Source organism: Zootermopsis nevadensis, unplaced genomic scaffold, assembly GCF_977971745.1.
Source record: "Zootermopsis nevadensis isolate Lab colony 2312 unplaced genomic scaffold, Znev_1.0 Znev_ptg000057l, whole genome shotgun sequence".
Classification (NCBI taxonomy): domain Eukaryota; kingdom Metazoa; phylum Arthropoda; class Insecta; order Blattodea; family Termopsidae; genus Zootermopsis; species Zootermopsis nevadensis.
In genome coordinates, this window is record NW_028259188.1 from 1,971,670 (window position 1) to 1,993,837 (window position 22,168).

The 22,168-nt window shown below is 35.8% G+C and overlaps 2 protein-coding genes across 9 annotated transcripts in view; one reads left to right on the forward strand and one right to left on the reverse strand.

Moving 5' to 3' along the window:
* Window positions 1–14,871, forward strand: LOC147871418 (RAC family serine/threonine-protein kinase homolog). Of its 4 annotated transcripts, none has more exons than XM_087361283.1 (13): window positions 1–140; window positions 2,486–2,741; window positions 4,442–4,510; window positions 5,116–5,322; window positions 6,609–6,724; window positions 7,586–7,696; window positions 9,623–9,700; window positions 10,355–10,458; window positions 10,900–11,035; window positions 11,580–11,711; window positions 12,081–12,228; window positions 12,445–12,888; window positions 13,122–14,871. In XM_087361283.1, exons 1-11 carry the CDS (start codon window positions 75–77, stop codon window positions 12,117–12,119), a joined length of 1,314 nt encoding a protein of 437 aa, XP_087217409.1. In that variant the 5' UTR covers window positions 1–74; the 3' UTR covers window positions 12,120–12,228; window positions 12,445–12,888; window positions 13,122–14,871. The 4 variants fall into 4 exon arrangements, with proteins under 4 accessions (XP_087217409.1, XP_087217410.1, XP_087217411.1 ...); XM_087361284.1 differs by having other exon boundaries at window positions 12,445–12,865; XM_087361285.1 differs by having other exon boundaries at window positions 12,081–12,223.
* LOC110827183 (cell division cycle protein 20 homolog) overlaps window positions 5,321–22,168 on the reverse strand; it is a 19,251-nt gene continuing 2,403 nt past the window's right edge. The window contains exons 2-5 of one of the 5 annotated variants that reach the window (XM_087361292.1): window positions 21,779–21,906; window positions 21,278–21,395; window positions 20,546–20,647; window positions 5,321–5,976 (exon numbers count right to left, since the gene is read on the reverse strand). In XM_087361292.1, coding sequence (XP_087217418.1) covers window positions 5,923–5,976; window positions 20,546–20,647; window positions 21,278–21,395; window positions 21,779–21,906 — 402 coding nt within the window. In that variant the 3' untranslated portion in view covers window positions 5,321–5,922. Of the gene's footprint in view, window positions 5,977–17,367; window positions 18,670–18,697; window positions 19,250–20,545; window positions 20,648–21,277; window positions 21,396–21,778; window positions 21,907–22,168 lie in introns of those variants that run through there. The other 4 variants (XM_087361293.1, XM_087361290.1, XM_087361294.1 and 1 more) reach the window with 4 other exon arrangements.

Below are 22,168 nucleotides of genomic sequence, written 5' to 3' on the forward strand. Positions count from 1 at the left end.
CAATCGATACATGTATCGATTGCGGCCAGGTATTGCGCAACAGCCACTCGTCAACAACGGTTGCAAGTTTTGAAATGTGGGGAAAACGGTTTGGAAAATTTTTCGAAGAAAACTGCGGAAGAAAGAACTGGACAGAAAAAGTAAGTGTACCACAGAAAGGACAATGCACATTCCTTCATGTGGACCATTAAATCCAACCGGCGCACAGTATTTTTGCTGAGTTGGGTAAGTAATATACAGTGAACAGCCTTCGGCTCCAACATATGTAGTTTCTTTCGTGGTTAATGTTCCAACACAATATAAAATACAAGTGATAGAATAATATATAATCCTTGTTCGGATCAGAATTTGAGATAAGACTGCAAAACTACAAAAGTGCGTATTTTAAGCTACTGACATGTCTTCAAATCATTCATACACAGTTCTGCATCATTGCCATATTATAAATGTTTAGCAAGAAATATTACTGCATGTAGAATTTATAGGTATATTTTTGCTCTAAAGCATATCGCCAGGCAAACTTTACATGTATGTTTCCAGTTTGCAGTGGTTTTGCTAGTTATCATATTCACACCAAATGCAGATTTTACGCAGACACCATTCGCTACACCAAATTCTACAAATATAGGATTTCAGAAATTGCGGGCTTTTCTCTCCAAAATTATATCACGGTGTGATATTTCGGATCTCCATATGAAGTGGTCCTAGTGTGTGGAAGAAGACAAGTGGCATTATATTTACACCAATTTTTTTTTAAATCGATCGGTGCTTGAAATGCTTAAAGGACAAAAAATACACACAATGTATGTTGATTTTGTAGCTGGCATTACCATTGTGAAAGGAAAGTAGCTTAAAAAATTGTTTTCAAGATGTATAGCTTGGCACCGCAGGTTGTAATGTGCAAATTTTGTTAGGCAGAAGAGGCTCAAGTTTAGTTACTTTCCGTCCTATTTGTCAGCCTCAAATTTCAGTTTAATAAAGTGTTTCAATGTAATGGTTGACAATACGCCTGCAACTATTACAAGTTACTCCATCAGCAGACAGTCCACTCAAAAGGCAATAACAGGAGGGGAAATGATTAACAATGAGCAATATAAGTTGTAGTATTTAACAAATGCTATTACACTGATGAAATGGATGGTGAATGTAGCACACTTGGGAGACTTAGTTGGATTTGATTAATATTAAAATAGACAGTGTGTGAGGATGAGGATTGGATTGATCTTGCACAGGAGGTTAGGATACAGTGGCTGGATATTTTGTACAGAATATCACACAACTTCCATTTCACATTCACATGGAATGCTCAGACGGTAGGGTCCATCAGAAATGTTCCTCAAGAGAGAATATTAAGCACCTAGTTTCCATACCCTTGCAGAACAATGGGGCAGAAGTTGATCTCCCATTAATGTACACTAAACAGACCATCTTCTGCAAAGTCAAAACACTCAACTCATTAAAGTCATGTTTACTGACAATTTAGGGTTCACATGTTGTTGCTGGCACTCCTGCTTCATATTTAGAGAGTCCTAGATTCACATCTGTGCCCAGAGACTGAATACCCTGACATTTGCAAATTGGAAAAGTAAATAAAAATATGTATTTAAAGGATTATATTTCATTTCATTGGTTTTATTATTTGAAATTAAAGCAAATTCTTTGAAGGCCAGTTCATTGTAACATTTACAATGGGCTTTATAAAGTCAACTTCATGTAGACCTGCTATTATTACTTTTGATACAGGTTCAACTATTTTAAGATAGGTCCCAGGGATGGATTTCTACGAAAAAGGCAATGAATGTCAGATTCTGTGGATGCAGGGAATTTATTGTCACCATGAGCAGCTACCAACCATTCAGGTCCCTGCACCAGACATTTAATGATATTATCACTACAAATGGCGCGGCTAAGAACAATTCTGGGAATACTTGCTACTGTGCAGTTCAGAATATTTTATCTTACAGACTGCAATCTATCAAGAAATGTAATAAATGTAAAGCTAAAAAAACACAAGAACTGAAACTTTATACTCGATCTCTCACATCAAGGAAAGATGACTGAGAAGGCAGTTGTCATCTGGGATGCTGCTACATGTATTCTAAGTTGAGGGTGTCTAACGATAGTGTGTTAAAGAGAACATTTGAAATTACGGGGGTGGGGGCCTGCAGAATCTGAAAATTAACGAGCTGCATAAAGTACACTCATCAGGTAGTATATGAATGATACACCATGCAAGATGAGATGGGCAGGACATACAGCACACACAGGAGAGATTATAAATGCTCTGTAGATGGAAGAACACTCATGAGACGTAGCACAGACGAGAGGGAAACATTAAAACACATCTTGTATGTGATGTGTGGGTATAGACTGGACTGATTTCAGATTAACTGTTACTTTTGTAATGTGTATGAGGAGTTTCGTAGCTTTGTCAATTTGACAACCAGACAGTGACTAATTTGCCTGTCATATCCTCTCTTTCCAGTTTTGTAAAAGCACTGAATTGGACCAAGACATGGGGTGCCCCGTCAACCATGGGGATGACTACGAGAAAAACTGTGACAAATACTGGGACAGAGACTTTCACAACTGGAACAACAAACCTGTCTCTGACTGGGACAGGGACGAACTTTATGCCTGGTACAACAAAAATGTGGAAGACTGGGACTGTACCACAGAAAACTGGGACGACGACAGTCTCAAGAACTGGGACGAGAACTTCACGGAGGACAGACCCTCAGGTATGTGACCAAACATCTTATCACTTTGTGTTGCTTGCTGTTAACAAGGGGAATATTTGGCTCATAAAAGACAGGTAGTAAAATGTTTGATACTGGACAGTTTTGCTCCTGATGCCAAGAGAACATATGAAAATGGTACATATCTGAGCTAATAGATTTTATCATCTATTTATATCTTAATTTGTGGTTTATATAAAGGATATGTCAGATGCTCATACAATGTAGCGTAGATGACAATATTTATATTCCTGCTTTTAAGTTCATAAACATGCTATTTCTTGCATGGAAATTTTAGAATGCCATCAACAAAGTGTGGAAGAATGGAGTCATGTTTTCATATTTCTTATCTTTAATTTCCAATGCATTAATCTGTTACGAGAATAATGGTTAATTGCAAATGTCTGTAAACAAACTGCTAAGGAAAATATTGTTGAATGAAGATTTCAGTTGGCAATTATTACATGTATAGCACCAAATTTCGCTGGTTATGTGCATCTCATGTTACTTTTAGGATAATAAAAGGAAGGAAGGTGGCATTTCAATAATATTGATGCACAAGGTATGCATGTACTGTGTTTGAAAGAATATTTATTATAACTGGCCACTTCATTGACGTGGGGGAGGTGGCATGGAAACATTACGATGGATTTTAGGTAAATATGTTTTGAGCCTCTGAGATGACTGGAAATGGCTGACCACAGCTTCCCATATGCAGGTGTTGTTATTACTCTTGATTAATCTTCCAACTGAAGGCTGCTACTTATAGTGGCAACGATATCAAATATTTTCCAAGTGGGCACAATGCTTTTTATTTAAGAATGATCATAATCTCCTGCAGTGGAGAACATGACCACATTATGCTACTGAAAATGTTATTATTTGATTGTACCACACCAACGACCATGAAGTTGTAAACCCAACGTCCCTGAATTAGAAAATTAATATACACACTAAATATTATTGACCAGACTGCACTATAAACAGCATTACATACATAGGAAGACAATATTAAAATCATCTCCTAACTGATTCGAACACTCAGCAAGTACATGAATTATTGCTCCTGTCAGTATGAGACCTGAGTTCTGAACAATTACCTCACAATTACGCTTTACATTCTGACAGCAGACCATGCTTGGCAATTAAGTTATAACTGAATCTATAATTAAGCCGTGCAAATACTAATTGCTGCACCGTATTTCATAAGTTCTTCATATGAATCTGTTATTGCACAAAAAATTGTGAGTAAACACAAAACAGTCATGTCTTATGTGTATTTGACATCTTGTCAATGCCTTGTTTCCTGAGACTAATGCCGGTCAATGTATAATTTTTAGAAACCATCAGAAATAATAACTATCATTAGGACTACCCGAGCAGTTCTTAGGAAGTGGAAATGCCAATATGTACGGCACAATATAGACTAGTATTATAAACTTCAATTTAAATTACAGGCTGTTTTTAGAGACAACAAAACTTCAGACCACTTAGTTAAAGAATTGCCTACTACACAAGTCCTACAGACTGTAATTTAATACATCAGGAAGGTCACCACCATCTGTGGTAACATTCCTCTTCAATTATGATGGACGGTCCATTCAATGGGCAAATTATGTGGCGTACTACGAAAATTATTTTAATCATGCTGTATGGTTAGGATGCCTTAGAACATGCCTGTAATTTTGAAAACTTTGTTACAGAAAAGAATTTTCGGCCTTACGCAACAAAGCTGAGAGACTTTGACCCGCTGAGACTTCTAGGGGAAGGAGGTAAGTATAAATTTCCATTAACACTTGCCTATCTCTGCTGATAAATATAGGCCTGATTTTCTGTAATCCTCTAGATCAAAGGGCAAAATAGTAGAAGTCGTAGCACCAACAGCTGTTACTGTATTCAGACATGTGATTATGATCAGTAGATATCTAACCACAACATTTACAAACTCTGAACCAAATCTTTATTAATGTTTGAGCAAAATGAAGCTTCAGAAATATTTTCTTGCTTCAAGACGTCATGGTGTGGTTGAGAACAGTTGGAAACAACTCAAAATTCTTTTATGCTTAAATTAAATGAAAATACACATTTTGCCAACAATACCATTCTTTTTCTTATTGCCGACTATTTTCTTGAATGTTATCTGGAAAGAGTGGACTGACAAATGGTAGCCATTATTAACCGTTGTGTCTTTATCTTGGTACACATAAAGACCCACAAATTCATAATTTTAGCACAAAATGCACACAATCACACAAATGTTTGATATTACACAAAACGTTTATAAACAATTATGATCTTTATAAAGGGACAGTCTACAAATACCTCAGACCACTATTGAGCAGAAAGCAACAAGAATCATAACCGTGTGCTGTTACAGGTTTTGGAAAAGTTTTCATGACAAGGAAGAACTGTGGCATGGATAACAACAAGACCTATGCGATGAAAATCATGGATATTCCCGTTGAAGGCGACCGAGACAAATACCAAACAGAGTGCTACGTCCATCAACTCTGCTCCCAATTTCCATTCTTGGTAGCACTCTGTTACGCCTTCAACACAGAGTCAAAGATCTGTCTCGCACTTGGTGAGTACATGAAAAACAATTCCTGATTCGAGGATGGTTGAGAAGCAAAGTGAACAATTTAACAACAGAAGTGTCAGTGCATTGTAGTGCCAAGTAATGCTGTAAAATTTACATAGTTGCAGAGGTACAACATCCTGATAACACAAAGAATAAGAACCAGGTTCAAACTTAAATTCCTAGCATTCCATGTTTTCAGAATATGCGTACTCTGCTGGAATTAAAACCTTCAAAATTCTGTTAATTAGTGTCAAAACTATTAAAGATTATACGGACAAATTTGCTGTACTTAGGCCTATCTTCTGCATAACAGTGCTTTTAGTGCAACATCTTAAAATCGTTATTAAACCTCTATCTTCCGTGAAACCTAATTGCTATTTTAATTTGTACACATCTGTATGTCCCATATTCCACATCCTGTAGTCAGTCTAAGATGTGAATCCATGGAAAGTTTGCAGATATATGTACTGTCTATCTGAGCGAAGAACTACCTTGACCTTCATACACAAGTGCCCACCTGCAGTGATGCGCATCCCTCCTAACACGCACAAGAGAAATCAACAGCTGACACTCATTAGTTTTCCAGCGATTCACCTCATTTTTCTAGTTTCGGCATTTCTTAGTTTCTCTTTTTAATTCAATGATCACTGCCAGCACCTGCAACGGAGGGAGTGTTCTTCGTGTCGTTTAATGTTTTTAGGACCACATTCAGGATGCCTTCAAGTTTGAGATAGTTATTACTTTAGACAGACAGACAGTATGTATGATACAGGAAATCCTCCTGCTGAGCACGGTGGTCTGGTGTACTGAGTGTACATCAGTTTGAATGATTCCAGTCAACACCAGTTGCGTGCTGTGGTGTTAACACACTGTCCTATCACTCATGTTTTGTGTGAGGAATCATGTTTACTCAGAATTTATAACTGTTTATAGTAGCCTATAGTGTACATAGCAGTAAAATAAGTTTCAATAACAACTGAATCATTTTAGAATGGGTAGCACAAGGAGTGACCACCATGTCGACCGGAGGACGAAGGGTCAGCGTATTATTTATTTGCTTCTCAAACATCGAGTGCAGTGTCCTGCATGGGCTGTGAGTTTTGTCTCTGTCTACAGATTGTGCTCCATCCCCCACTGACGAACAAATCTGCTGTTTCCAGTCTTCTGGAGAGGAAAACATTGCAGTAACTCCATTGTCAAATTCAACAGATAACGCAGTAGCACTCACTAGTACCCCTAGTATCATGAAGTGTCCTTACAGTAACAATAATGCATTATTATTTTTCCAGACTATTATCCTGGTGGAGACTTGTTCCATTTGCTGCGTTACTGGGGCAAGTTTACAGAGACTGCAGCAAGACTATACCTAGCGGAGATAGTCCTGGCTGTTGAACACCTGCATCAGGTATTCAGACATCACCTCACTTGTCTGCATTAAACTACTTAAGTGAATGTGGGTCTATAACTTTTTTATTCTATTCAATGTCATTTTTATTTTCTGTGGTAATCAACAATAACAATATTATATGACATCTTAGTTTAAGCGCTATAAGGCAGAAATGCAAAATAGTAGTACTACAACTTTCTGCCACATTAACCTTTATCTTACTAGCGTTCCTTGTCTGGGACATAAGTTGTGTACTCAGCCCTATGAACGTTCCCTGTGCGGAACTCAAAACTTGCAACACTGTAAGTAGACTTGGCTACGTCTTTTGGCCTCTTTTAGGGGCTGCAGATATTGAATCACTTTCTCTAGGGTTCCCACAAGTTCAACCTGAGCTGTCAACCCGGAAACTATAAACAGCAATTAACTTTGTTTATGTCAAGTGGGTTTGGGCTTCATTTTCAGTCCCCCTATTCAAAGTTTCTCACGTTCTTCCTCATGATGGGTGAAAAGAATGTGTATCCACTGAAGTAGCGGAAACAACTTTTTCTGTGTGGTCATTAGTTCACAACCATGGCTTCTATCATGTCGAATGAGCTTCAAAAGAACAAAGTAAAGTTACTAAGGCCTATTTAGGCAATTAAGATATTAACTGCATTTTTTCTCTGTTCTATTCGAATAAATATGGCTTTTATTTCGTGAATTTATCATGTTTACTTTAGATAATATTAAAGTTTTCCGTGGAGTGTGCACAAAAGTTTAAAAACCTGCAAAAAACCCCAATAGGGCTACTACCATTTTGTCGTTTAAATCCCCGTCGTGTAAAGGTTAAAAAGCAGCATATCACACTATGCAAATAACTCGTTAATTTCTTCCTTTCAGATCGGTGTCATACACCGTGACTTGAAACCAGAAAATATACTTATTGATGCACGCGGCCACATCGCAGTCTCTGATTATGGGCTGTGTAAAATCTTCAACTGCCACACAAAGGTAAAGTTAAATCCACCTTATCTTTTGTTGGGTTTACTTACAGGGTCGCATAGGCTACATGGACCACACTCTGTCTGGCACTACTCCTTGTTTAAGACTGGATAGTTTACAGGAGGACAAAATCTTTATGTAGCGATTCTTAATGGAAAAAGTGTAAACAAATGTAACAAGGTCTTTCAATTAGAGGGGATGAACTCAGAACTAATACTTATAGCTCTATTAGAGTTTCATAAATTATTGCTGTTATGCAATTCATACACCATTAACATGCTGTTTACTATACCAGATATGAAATATATTAGATAAATAAGCCTGGTTCTTACTTTGCGGAAACTACATCAGTTAACAAGTGGTTTGAAGAAAGGGCAATACTGGATGCTAAGGAGGATAGAGCAAGGGGCTAGTCCAACTAACTAAATAACTAGATGGCTTACGGAACGCGAAGGTTCATCACCGAATTAACCAAAGCCCTCCACCAGACACTGTTCTGGGGAAACAAAATCCAGTCTCCTTCAACTCCTATCTCCCAAAGATCTTGCCTGAGATTATCCTCCCATCTACGTCTAGGTCTCCTTAGTGGACCTTCCCCTCAGGCTTCCCAATCAATAACCAATGAACACCATTTGCCCCATCAATGCGTGCCACATTCCCCACCCATCTCATTCTTCTTGAATTAATCACCCTGAAGAGATTGGGGGGAAAACAAATTATTAAGCTCACCATTATGCAGTTTTCTCCATGCCCCATCGTCTTCTCTCCTAGGCCCGAATATCCTCCTCAACACCCTATTGTCAAACATCTGCAATCTATGTTCCTCCCTCAGAGTGAGATACCATGTTTTGCACCCATACAAAACAGGAAAAATTATTGTATAGTATATTTTAAACTTTAGGTTTTTATAAATCAGACCGGAAGACAAAACACTATGAACTGAACAGGAGCACGTATTTCCAGTATTTGGTCTCCTTCTAACTTCCTAATGAGTATCATTTTGATTTGTTCCCAAGTATTTGAACTGCCACACTTACAAGGGATCTATTAGCCACACTAAGATAATTCTGTCTGCTGATGAGATACAAACATAATATTAGTTTTTTTGTGAATTTACTTCTAGCCCCACCTTTCTACTAGCCTCCAGTAAAACTTCTGTGTTCCTCTTTATTGTATTTATGTCATCACCCAATAAATTAACATCATCAGCATATGCAATTAGCTGAAGTGTCCCATTCAATTGCAACCCCTCCTGCCTGTCTTGGACTTTCCTGATGGCATATTCTAGTGCAAAGTTAAAGCGCAATGGGGACAAGGCATCTCCTTGTTTCAGACCATTCTTGGTGCAAAATGACTCAGATAAATATTTAACTATACCAATTTTACTACAGGTTTCATTTAAGCACATTTTTATTTGACTCACTGGCATCTTTAGAATACCAAATTCAATTTGAATATTGTATAACACTTCTCTCTTAACAGAGTCATAGAAAATTTCGTTCAAACTGGGGTTAGTTTAGATTTTTTAGCATTAATGAAAAAATATGTGTTAGGACCTTGCATACCGTGCAGTGCATCCAAATATACAAAGTATGTGGTTTGTTACAGTTTACCAAGTATTGTAATGATAGGGCGCTTATGGAGTTAACTTAGAATGGGCTGGACATCTAGGGAGAGAGGAAATGCCGCAAAATATAGGTGGGAGAAACTCCTGCACGTTGCTAACTTGGAAAAGAGGGGAGCAGATGGGAATACAGCATGAAGAGGGATCTTAGAGAAATAGGTTATGAGGGCAGCAGATGAAGGAATTGACTGTTTTCAATGCCAAGTAGTGGATGTTCAGAGCTTTGTTCCGGTTACCAAACAGTTAATTTCTAGTTGCTTCCTGTCTGATATCTCTTTTACGGTTATATAAAATGCTTTTTCTGTTAACAGGAGAAACGTGCAGAATCCGTGTGTGGGACAGCCCACTACATGGCCCCAGAAATGCTGCGAGGCAATGGATACAGCTTTGTGAGTATCTCATACCCTGATAGTGCAAGAATAATGAGCTCATTGTTTTATGTCACTGAACCAGCAGTAAGTTTAATGTAAACTATTAAGGCAATGCACTATAATATTCTGAGGATTTGGAGGCACAGATGGAATCTTCATGGAGCTTGCAATGACACATGCATAATCAAAGTAATCAGTTTACAGCACGAGACATAGAAGCATTCTACCAAATTTGGCGAACTCACAACAATTTGATAGGTATGAAGGAAATGTAAAATAATCTTATGCACTTCCACAACCAAACTCTATGAAAATGCTCCTGTTAGCTTAACCAAGTCTGTCCACGGGCGATATTTTGAGAATTGCTTAACATATAATGATAATTTAAACAATGCTTAACCAAATGATTTCCATGTTTCTCATTGCACATTCATCGGAAAATGTAAGAAACGTCAGCAGTCTCCATGTCAATAGGAATCAAACCTCTTCCTATATTAAACAGATAAATGAAGAATGAGTAAAAGTCATACACGGGAAAGTTCAATATAAAACTGGAGGCAAGAAATGAACAACGCAGATCCTTCCACAATTTTTTTCTTGATTCTGGAGACCCTAATGAAAATGTTTGACCGTGTGATGAAGTGAAAATGAGTGCAATTTGAACTGTTGCAGGAAGTCGACTGGTGGAGCGTGGGAGTCGTCACATATGAGATGTTGGCAGGCCACAGGCCCTTTGAATTTGATGCCAACAAAAGAGATTGGCAAACACTCTACACGTAAATATCGATGACCCAACGAACGTGTTCCCTGTGAACATCAGTCTCGTATTAACAGTTACGTGCAGATACCTTTGCGGCCAACACATTACTGTCTATTTCAATGCCAGGAAAGCAGGTGCACATTTTAATCATATGCATAATTAGCCTTAGGCAAGGAAACAAAATGCAAGCACAAACATTACGAAAGCAAATTTGTGCAGGACATCGATAAAATGTAAGGGGTCTGTAAACTAAAGTATTGCAAAAGCTAAGAACTAACATATTTTGACAAGTACAATTTTCCTTGACTCTTGTATGACCTGCATCAGAGTTCTCCATGCAAATTACACATAACTAAGCAGTTTACTGGAACCGTCACAGGCATTAGAAATACTAATTCTCAATGCATGTTTAATAAGAATGTTTAAATGGTAAATACAATGGGCCTGTCTTTTACAGTAAAATCGTATGTGACACCATAGACATTCCCACATGGTTGTCGCCAGATGTGGCAGACCTTGTCTGGAACCTCCTGGACAAGAAACCACATTGCAGACTTGGCGCACTGGACATCAAGTGGCATCCATTCTTTGACGTGAGTTCTTATCCCATGTCTGACATGGTATAATAAATAATACAGAATATACACATGTTTCAGTTCTGAACTGTGCTTTGTCCATGCAAATCAAGCACAGAGGCACAGCAGAGCAGTTCATGCCTTCTGACACTATTCTGGACAATCTCGTTGTTTGGAAAGTTCAGCATAATTTACATTCCCAGACAAATAAAAATAACTTATGTGATGGGCCTAACACCGTCAGTACATAAGCAGTAAGACCGCAGTAAAAGGTTTAGAAAGGTGACGCATAATATATTGCCAGAGCAGAATTTCAAAGGTGTCTCTCAGTACACAACAATTTTCTTTGATCCTTGAAGGCAAGATCGGATGTCCCCAAAGTTCCTTGTAACTGCAGTCCAAAGTTTATATCCAAGCAGAAGATTGCAATTCAATTCCTTGTACTTCCTCCGTGATTGAAGGGTCTTTTACGTCGAAGCATTCTCCCTTCTACCTCCCCATACTTTAACTCTGCAATCAACAGTCTGGTCCATGTCACTGACGTTTTTGCTTCATCCTACAGGGACTCAAGTGGAGTGACGTGATGGCAAAGAAATACCAGATGCCACGCCCTCCACCACGACGACCAGTCGGCTCTATTACGTCCAGTCAGACAAGAGACAGTATCTTCAACCAGAGTGAAGACAATTACGAGGTAAGTAAGAGTACTGTGTGATGTGCCACATAGCAACGGTGTTTACACTTGGTGATTCTGTTACATTTGGAAAATGTCCTGGAAGCTGAAGGCCATGTTTCCATTAAGGTGTTTTAGTAATTAAAAGTTCTATGGCTGTCCCGAGTCCTATGCTAATACGCGAGTGGTGGATGACATGAGATGGCTTATGGGCATAAAAATTCATTAGTGGTAAAAGAATGAAATGCAATAAAGAGAGTCTACAATTAAGATACAGCTTTATAAACAGGTTTCAACATAACCTAACGTTTGTACCTTATGAACACTATAATAAACAAGTTGCACTACAACTGAATTTACTTATATATATCTCTGTAATTCATTTTGCAGGTATGCACATATGTTGCGCCCGTACTTATACCACATTAGACACATGACGGAGACATCGAATAGCCGCACCCAAGACCAAGAAATGGACGATGTTCAACTCGCGTCTGTCATCGAAGAAGTCATCACAATACCATTTGAGAATAGTGAAGTACTTAAATAGTTAAATTGTTTTCACTTAAATACTTAAATTGTTGTTAGAACATAAGTTAAATAATGTATTAGTTAAATTGCTTTTCGTTCACATATTATATATATAAGAATAAAAATTATAAAATATGTTCATAAACTTTCGCTGCATGCAATTGCATACTTGTTAGCCGTAATTCCAGTTCTGATCTGATCCAAATGTTTATTTCCTTTGCAGACTCCAGAAATGGACGACGTGATGTTTGCATCGGCCATTTAAGACATCGTGAATCAGCTAAATTAGTATAATTAGGGCATTTTTAGTTGAAAAGTTAAATAGTTAAATTGTTGTAATGAAAACGTTAAATTGTTTAGTCAAAAACTGTTTAATTAAATTGTTTTTGATTTAACTGTTTATATTTTAGATAAATAGTTCAATTGTTTGTGAAAAAGTTAAATTGTTTTTAGTTCACATATTATATATTTAAGAATAAAAATTATAAAATATGTTCATAAACTTGCGCTGCATGTGTTTCCATACTTGTTACTCATAATTCCAGTTCCTGTTCTGATCCAATGTTTATTTCTTTTCCAGATCCCAGGGATGGACAACATTGAATTTCCGTCCTTCACTGAAGAATCACGAATTTGCCCATTTAGTTACGTAGTTTGAAATTAAATGGTTAGATAGGTTTAGTTAAATTAGTTAAATACTTAAATTCCTTTAGTTAAGTACTTACGTTGTTTTATTTAAATAGTTACAGTGTCTTTAGTTAAATTGTTTTTAGTTCACATATTATATATTTAAGAATAAAAATTATAAAATATGTTCATAAACTTTAGCTGCATGCAATTGCATACTTGTTAGCCGTAATTCCAGTTCTGATCTGATCCAAATGTTTATTTCCTTTGCAGACTCCAGAAATGGATGACGTGATGTTTGCATCGGCCATTTAAGACATCGTGAATCAGCTAAATTAGTATAGTAGTAGTATAGTTGAAAAGTTAAATAGTTTCAGTTAAATAGTTAAATTGTTGTAATGAAAACAGTAAATTGTTTAGTCAAAAACTGTTTAATTAAATTGTTTTTGATTTAACTGTTTATATTTTAGATAAATAGTTCAATTGTTTGTGAAAAAGTTAAATTATATTAGTTAAATAGTGTTTTAATTAAATTGTTTTAGTTTAATTGTTTATATTTTAGTTAAATATTTTAATTGTTTCAGTGGACAGTTAAATTGTATTAGTTTAATTGTTTATATATTAGTTAAACATTTTAACTGTTTTAGTAAAAAAGTTAAATTGTATTAGTTAAATAGTGTTTTTAATTAAGTTGTTTGTTTATATTGTAGTTCAATATTTTAATTGTTTTAGTAGAAAGTTAAATTGTGTTAGTTATATAGTGTTTTTAATTAAATTGCTTTAGTTTAATTGTTTATATATTAGTTAAATGGGGCTGGAAGTAAATTCAGAAAAAACTAAGTACATCTTAGTATCTCGTCATCAGAAGACAGGCGGGCAAAATTATCTTAGGGTGGCTAATAAATCCTTTGAAAGGGTTACAAAGTTCAAATATTTGGGAACAACAATAACAAATCAAAATGACACTCATGAGGAAGTTAGGAGGAGACTAAATTCCGGAAATGCTTGCTACTTCTCAGTCCAAAATATTTTGTCTTCCCGTCTGATTTCTAAGAACCTGAAAATTAAAGTATACAAAACAAAAATTTTGCCCGTTGTTTTGTGTGGGTGCGAAACATGGTCTCTCACTCAGAGGGAGGAACACAGATTGCAGGTGTTTGAGAATCGGGTGTTGAGGAGGATATTTGGGCCTAAGAGGGAAGACGATGGTGCGTGGAGAAAACTGCACAATGACGAGCTTAAAAATCTGTACTGCTCCCCCAGTATTGTGAGGGTGATTAAGTCGAGAAGAGTGAGATGGGCGGGACATGTAGCGCGCATGGATGGGACAAGAGGTGTGCAACGGGTACTGGTTGGGAAACCTGAAGGGAAGAGACCGCTGGGGAGACCTAGACGTAGATGGGAGGATAATCTCAGGCGGGATCTATGGGAGATAGGAGTTGAAGGAAACTGGATTTTGTTGGCCCAGGACAGAGTCCGGTGGAGGGCTTTGGTTAATTCGGTGATGAACCTTCGGGTTCGGTAAGGCATCTGGTTGGTTGGGTCCACTATTTGGGAAGCCTGAGGGGGAGAGACCTCTGGGGAGACCTAGACGTAGATGGGAGGATAATCTCAGGCGGGATCTATGGGAGATAGGAGTTGAAGGAGACTGGATTTTGTTGGCCCAGGACAGGGTCCGGTGGAGGGCTTTGGTTAATTCGGTGATGAACCTTCGGGTTCGGTAAGCCATCTAGTTAGTTAGTTAGTTATATTAGTTAAATATTTTAATTGTTTTAGTAAAAAAGTTAAATTGTATTAGTTAAATAGTGTTTTAATTAAATTGTTTTAGTTTGATTGTTTATATATTAGTTAAATAGTTTAATTGTTTTAGTAATAAAATTAAATTTGTATTAGTTGCACAGTGTTTTAATTAAATTGTTTTTAGTTTAATTGTTTATATTTTAGATAAATAGTTCAATTGTTTGTGAAAAAGTTAAATTGTATTAGTTAAACAGTGTTTTTAATTAAATTGCTTTTAATTGAATTGTTTTAGTTTAATTGTTCATATTTTAGTTAAATATTTTAATTGTTTCAGTAAAAAAGTTTAATTGTTTTAGTTTAATTGTTTATATATTCGTTAAATAGTTTAATTGTTTTAGTAATAAAGTTAAATTGTATTAGTTAAACAGTGTTTTTAATTAAATTGCTTTTAATTAAATTGTTTTTAGTTTAATTGTTTATATTCTAGATAAATAGTTCAATTGTTTGTAAAAAAAAGTTAAATTGTATTAGTTAAACTGTTTTTAATTGAATTGTTTTTAGTTTAATTGTTCATATTTTAGTTAAATATTTTATAATGTTTTAGTAAAAAAGTTAAATTGTTTTAGTTTAATTGTATTAGTTAAACAGTGTTTTTAATTAAATTGCTTTTAATTAAATTGTTTTTAGTTTAATTGTTTATATTCTAGATAAATAGTTCAATTGTTTGTAAAAAAAAGTTAAATTGTATTAGTTAAACTGTTTTTAATTGAATTGTTTTTAGTTTAATTGTTCATATTTTAGTTAAATATTTTATAATGTTTTAGTAAAAAAGTTAAATTGTTTTAGTTTAATTGTTTTAGTAATAAAGTTAAATTGTATTAGTTAAACAGTGTTTTTAATTAAATTGCTTTTAATTAAATTGTTTTTAGTTTAATTGTTTATATTCTAGACAAATAGTTCAATTGTTTGTAAAAAGGTTAAATTGTATTAGTTAAACAGTGTTTTTAATTAAATTGCTTTTAATTGAATTGTTTTTAGTTTAATTGTTCATATTTTAGTTAAATATTTTATAATGTTTTAGTAAAAAAGTTAAATTGTTTTAGTTTAATTGTATTAGTTAAACAGTGTTTTTAATTAAATTGCTTTTAATTAAATTGTTTTTAGTTTAATTGTTTATATTCTAGATAAATAGTTCAATTGTTTGTAAAAAGGTTAAATTCTTAATACAGATTTGCAAAGTGTGCTTTTTAATATATTTGAAAAATTCGGAAAATGAGGCATTTAATTACACAATTAACAGTGCATGGCCCAATTTGACATTATGATGATGTTGCCTTGGGAGTGATGAGTAACTGCCTGTATAATGGTAAGAAGGACTGAACATAACAAGCACATTTTATGCTTTGCGGAAGATTTATTATGTCAAGACACAGGATAGCAAAATGAGAAAGATATTGTACTTAAAATATGCAGTTGCATCACAGTACACTAAAAATAAAAATGTTACCTAACGTGTAAATCATAACAAAGTTGGAATTGCTGCAGAGTGGTAAGTCTTTGCTGTCAATCAAGGCAAAAGTCCTTGTGATGCTGTACGTGAAAAGCAGTCCTGCTACACCCATCTAGGTCATTTGGGGGGAGACAGGGTAGAGCGCGTAATCATTCTTGACCTCAGCACTAGATGATGGTGAGTAGTCAGCATCATGCCCTGGTCACTCTTTAACTCAAGGAAAGGACTCAGGTACCCAACGGATAGGAGGCTGGGTGGGCCCCAGAGACGGTATGGACGCAGAGGCTAGAGGAAAAATCCTCTGCCCCGGTCGGGGATCAAACCCTAGTTGTCCAGCTCACAGCTAGTCACTATACTAACTCAACTATCCCAGTAGGTGGCACAGCATAATTACAGGCAGCTGGAGAAAGCCCTCAATGTCCTAATGACAAGCAAATACTGACAGCCAAAGACTTCTATGAATTTGCACAAGAAAACATGAATGCAATAAAACACTTATGAGTCTTATTAGGGCTAAAGGAACGTTTCAGTAATTGCACATTAGTATAGCCTTCATGTAAAGATACAGAAGAGCATAACTGAAGAAACTGCTTTCACTGTATGATTAAATGCTAGCACATTCATACAACTCCAAAGAAAAACACTATACAAGTCATGATACACTTACTTAACCAACCTTCTTTTCTGCTTCTCTGATAAAGACTTAGGGGCTTCTATTTCAGACTTTTCTGATTCCTCATCTTCATCTTCATCTTCACTTGGAATAAGGTCTTGCAAAGAAACAGTACATGCACTTGTAGCAACTTTATTTTAGTCAGACCATAATGAAAAGTCATGTCAACACAATCATAATCTGGATGCATCACGATTATTTAGTACACATGTACTGATGCTTTCATCCCGGAATGAGTATCTGCCACAATTTTCTCAGCTTACATTCCTCCAGTGCATTTTATTGTGAACATTAGAAATTCATCGACAGAGTAAAAGGAGTGTGTAATTAAGTAATTTTTTTTAATGCTAGTTTAAATTGTGCCTTTTTATTTACAAGATTTGTGTGATTTGATGGTAGACTGTTGAAAATTTTGATCCTGCATAATATGCACTCTGCTGAAAACATGAGAGGTTAGCAATTGGTCTATGAAGCTTATTTTTGTTCCTTGTGTTGACACGGTGTATAGCAGAATTAGTTTGAAAATGTTCTTGGATATTTACAATAAAGTTCATTAACTTATTCACAAAAGTCGGTAGTTGAACCCTTCCCACATACTGTAGTTCCTCAAAAACATTTTAATATTATCCTTCCTTTTACACCTATGTTACACAAGTGGTATCTTACCTTCAAGATTACACAATTAGAACTTTCTAGATGTGTGTATTTCTCGTAACTTCAATGCTTCACACTCCATCTGTGTTACCCAATGGGCTTGATGCTCTTAAAATTTGTAATTCCGTAAACGTAAGGAATGGATGAAATACAGAAAAGAAAATTCATTCCCTTTTGCAGTGTTAGTATTAGTACCAGGAACGAAGTTAAGGATCAAATAGCTGCAATATTATTTTCGTACTTGTAGCTCGATTAGTGAACAAGGGAATCTATGAAGCATTTACTTTAATGCTGGAGTTTATTGACGGTACAGTAGAAACAGGATTGTAGTTTACCAAAGTTTTAGAGGAACATACAATTCAGTTTACTGTCCATTTCTCATTTTGTAATTTGGATTTCTGTCTTCCTTCCTCTGCACTAACAAATGAACTGGTTTCTTCTTTACAATCATGGACTCTGCTTGACACATCTGATGACTTCTTTGTAATGTCCTGACTATTACTCGATGTTTTATTACCTTACCCTTTAACACGAGGCTGGCGGGCCTCCAGCCTCGTGCTAATCACATCCAATTTCTCAGCAGCTGGGTTTAGAATGGTTCCTGGCACTGTATTAAATTGTAAAATAGGGAAAAAATTAGCTCTCTGCGATATATAAAAATATTTACATTCAGTAGGTAAAACCAAGTCTTAATACACCCCCCCCAAACCGATAATTAATACTGCCGCCAAGAAAACAAAACTTTACATTAATATGTAGAAGCAAAATATAAAGTTGTTCCCTTGCCTTGAATATGTGTAAACATGGAAGTAAGGCACATGAACACTAAATGGATACAAGTGAACAGCTTCACACTCTGGCCACTTCAATCCTTGGGGAAAGAGTTCCCAGTTCCCACTACATAAAAGACTACGGTGGCCAGTCCGGATGTAGTGGCAAGGAGAAAATCTGAAGCTGTCTTGCCAAATGGCATTCATTAGCATGTGCTCTTCCATAGTTTGTACCAGTAAAGTCTCACTCTACATCATATTTACAGAAGAAATAAATAGATGTCTAGGACAGGGACATTACAGAAGTGTATCAAATGTAATATAACAAAGAACAAAGTATGAATATAAAGTAATGGTACAGCTAATGCACCAACACTAGTGAAGCCAAATTCAGGAAAGAACCATTTTTTTGTGTTCTTTATGATGGATAAAAAATGGTACTCTAGTTGCCTTAGAGTTTTTTCATGTTCTGTCCTACAAGAAAGAAAAATAACATTTGGTATTAATGATACCAGAATACAGTCTGACTTATTTCACTCAGAGATTGAACACAAATTTCAATATTTTATGGCAAGTCCTGTCTAACAAACTACATTTTTTTATTCAGCTGTTCACATAACTCTGTGATGTTATGAAACCTCAGGCAATGTTCATTACCACATTCACAAAAGCCCAGAATTGACACATATCTTAAGTCAAGTACTTCATCACTCATGCATTCTCAAAGAAGAGAAATTCTCAACCTTTCCGCATTATAACAATTTTTGAACACAAGGAAAGCTTAGCTACAGCCTAAACTGATGCCCATAAATTTTTCTACATTATTCTGCTAGAATTGAAGAATTGAATATTTCAATAGATACATTATAATTTGTGTGACCAAATTTCATCATCGAATTCCCTTAAACATGCTCGGAGCAGCCTTAGAGTCTCTTATCTCTTTCTTCTTCTTGATAGGATGAGGAGCAAAACATTTCCACAATCTAAAAGTTTCATCTCCACCAGCAGACGACACTGTGCTTCCATCTGGAGACAGCCAGTTGCAATACCCGTGCTGTGTGTCCAGTTAATTCAGCAACATGAAATTAATTCAAGACTTGATTTAATTAACTTAATCAATGCTCTCATTTTACTGATAAAATTGTGCAAGGACCAGTTCTCCAGCTTTGGGGTTTGGCAATAAACTCTTGCAGTAAAAATACAAACTGACTCTGCCCGCAGAAGGTGGTACTGGTATTCGTGTTGTGTTAGTGTTTTGTTTGGACGACAAGATCCTGTCTGACATTTAGATGAAAAATATTTTATGGAAATACTTTATAAATTTGTACGGGGACCACAGAAGTTATTAATGTCTGTGGTTCCTGTACAAATTTAAAATATTTACCCAGTGCAATGATGAAAATAAAAGAGTTTCAATCCAAATTTAAGGATCATAATTCTTATGTTAAATAGTAAAATCCTGAACTACTAGATTAATGGCAGCAGAGATGCAATTTTGAAGAAGCAAAGACTGAAATACTAAAAGAGATAGGATAAAAAATTTAAAAAAATGAAAGAGAATCTAAGTTAAATGCCATGGAAGAAAAACTAACAAAGAACAGAATGAGATGGTATGGGCAATGGTTTATTAAGAATGAATAATAGACAAATCCCAAAGAAGGCTTTGAACATGAAAGTGAAAGGAAAATGTTCACAATGGAGGCTGTGATAAAGATGGGAATGACAGGTTAAAAAACACAACAGAGAGAGAAGGAAGGTCAAGAGGAAGAAGCATAGGAGGTGTGGGTTGAGACCAAATTGAGAGCCCAGGAAAACCACCCCATTTTCTTCTTTCATTCCCTCAAGCACGGCAGAGTAAAGGTGATGGGAACAATATCAAAATAAACATAAATTACAAAGTTTGCCGTGACAGTATTGGAAAAACGTTTTCTGAGATTTCAGGTTCTCATGTTGGTGCCATGTACTGCGGCATAAATACGTATACTGACTCATGATTTAAGATGAAGCAAATAGAGAGTGGGGGAAGAAGACTTTTGGTTACAAAATATTTGTTAATCATCATCATGTTTTTGGTGCTAAACACTAAGTCAGACAATAATATACAAAAGTGGCTGTTAACACAAGCCTGTTCTACAAGAATTAAATCTCAGCCACAGGATGCTGAAAAATAAGTGTGAAATAAATTTATCTTCCAACTAAACAATTATATATGTATAATTTTAAAATACATGAAAATATCCTGAGTGAACTTTCGTAGACATCTCCCAACACAAACCTTTCAGAAATAACCAATTCATTTTCAATCCCTTCTCTATTAACATTTCATCTCACTAAAATTATGATCATTTACCTTTGTCATTGATGGATATTTCCAGATAATTAGTTGATTATTTGCGTAGCCATGACCTGAGATGAGTTCTCTGTATGTAGCTGACCACTGAAGACTGCATACCTGTAAGAAATTTTTTACAGTGTAAATATTTCAGTGGATTCAAGGAAGTAACAAAATCAACTAAATAACCCAGTCCAAGGAGACAAATGACTGACAGATTTAAAAATTCAAGACAATTATGAAGTAAGAGGATGAAAAAATGTTTAACACACACATAAAGATTTTTCATTCATAAACCTTCCCTTAGTGGTAATAATGTCTAACAAACAGAAGACAGTAGTTGAATATGAAGGTAATGGCCATTTTATTACAAGCTTCAACAAGATAATCATGCAGTAGTTAGGCAACAGTCCACACATTTGAGATGTTTGTAAATTGACAAACACAAGTCACGTTACTTATTTGTTATAAAATCTTCTCAAATGACCAGACATGTCAATGTGGAGTGAAAAATCAACGTTTCAGAGACTAGCTCCGTCTCCATTATCAGTGTCTCTGAAATGCTGGTTTTTGACACAACACTAACATGGCTGCCCAGATTTTTAAATAAAACAATAATTATTCACTTAATAACTATAGATGTGCTACTGTACCTTCCAAACTTAATAGTGCATCAGCCTAAGCAGTTATGTACTTTCTATAGTCATGGCAGTCAAGGGGTCTTAAATACAGTAAATATCCAGGCCTTACCTGAGACTTAGTGTCGATGGTGTTGAAACAACAACCAGTATTGCAGTTCCAAAAGCGAATGCATCTGTCTCCTGTTCCACCACCGCTTGCCAATGCCTTCACAGCTGCTTGATGTGCACTACAAACAAACACTGGAAATTACAACACAGCAGGAAAATAAGCATCTCTCTATTGGAATGGAATGTCACAATTTTTGCAGTGCAATTCTACTAAACTGAAAACGTGTTTGTCATTCCCTTGTGAAAATCATTTGTGTGTCTAGAGCAATGATCATGGAGAAGGAGAAGGTCCCTGAAACAATGGTGATTTTTAATCAACTGATATGACTGACAGCCCAAGAATGTTGGACTAAAATACAATCAAGTTACCAATACTGGAACAGTTTCAAGATACAATATATGTCTACAATCGCATTTTATTATTTTCATGGAGTTTATATGATAGAGTACGACGTCCACTCATATCACAAATACGAAACTACATCATCAAGTATCCACTTACCTGAGAGAGTATAAAGGTTGGGAGTGTGAGTAAGCTCGTCCTGCAACAACTGGCCTAATGTACAGCATATTGTCATTTCCACCACTGGCTAGGTATCTGCCATCTGGAGACCACTTTAGTCCACAAACCTGAAAACAGTGAAGTTATCAATAACACATCCAATATAAATGACGTTATGAACGTGGGAGTTTTCTCAAGAGACTGCATGCATGTGAATATTTTAATCTAAAAGCAGAGGTTAAAGAGGGATGTGAGGGGGAAAATGCACATTTGTCAACGTGACATAGCATTTTAGTAACACTTATCTGAAACATTCGTAGCGCCAGTGTTCCTTCCCAAAACTATAATCTGTTCCTGCCATGAATATATCACTACCCTGTACAGAAACTT

Bases quoted from the DNA above. Each gene is read 5' to 3' on its own strand.
- LOC147871418 (XM_087361283.1), top strand. From the start codon at position 75: ATGTGGGGAAAACGGTTTGGAAAATTTTTCGAAGAAAACTGCGGAAGA. The intron at 9,701-10,354 runs GTGAGTATCTCA...GAACTGTTGCAG, and splicing joins GAGGCAATGGATACAGCTTT to GAAGTCGACTGGTGGAGCGT. The intron at 11,712-12,080 runs GTAAGTAAGAGT...TTCATTTTGCAG, and splicing joins AGAGTGAAGACAATTACGAG to GTATGCACATATGTTGCGCC.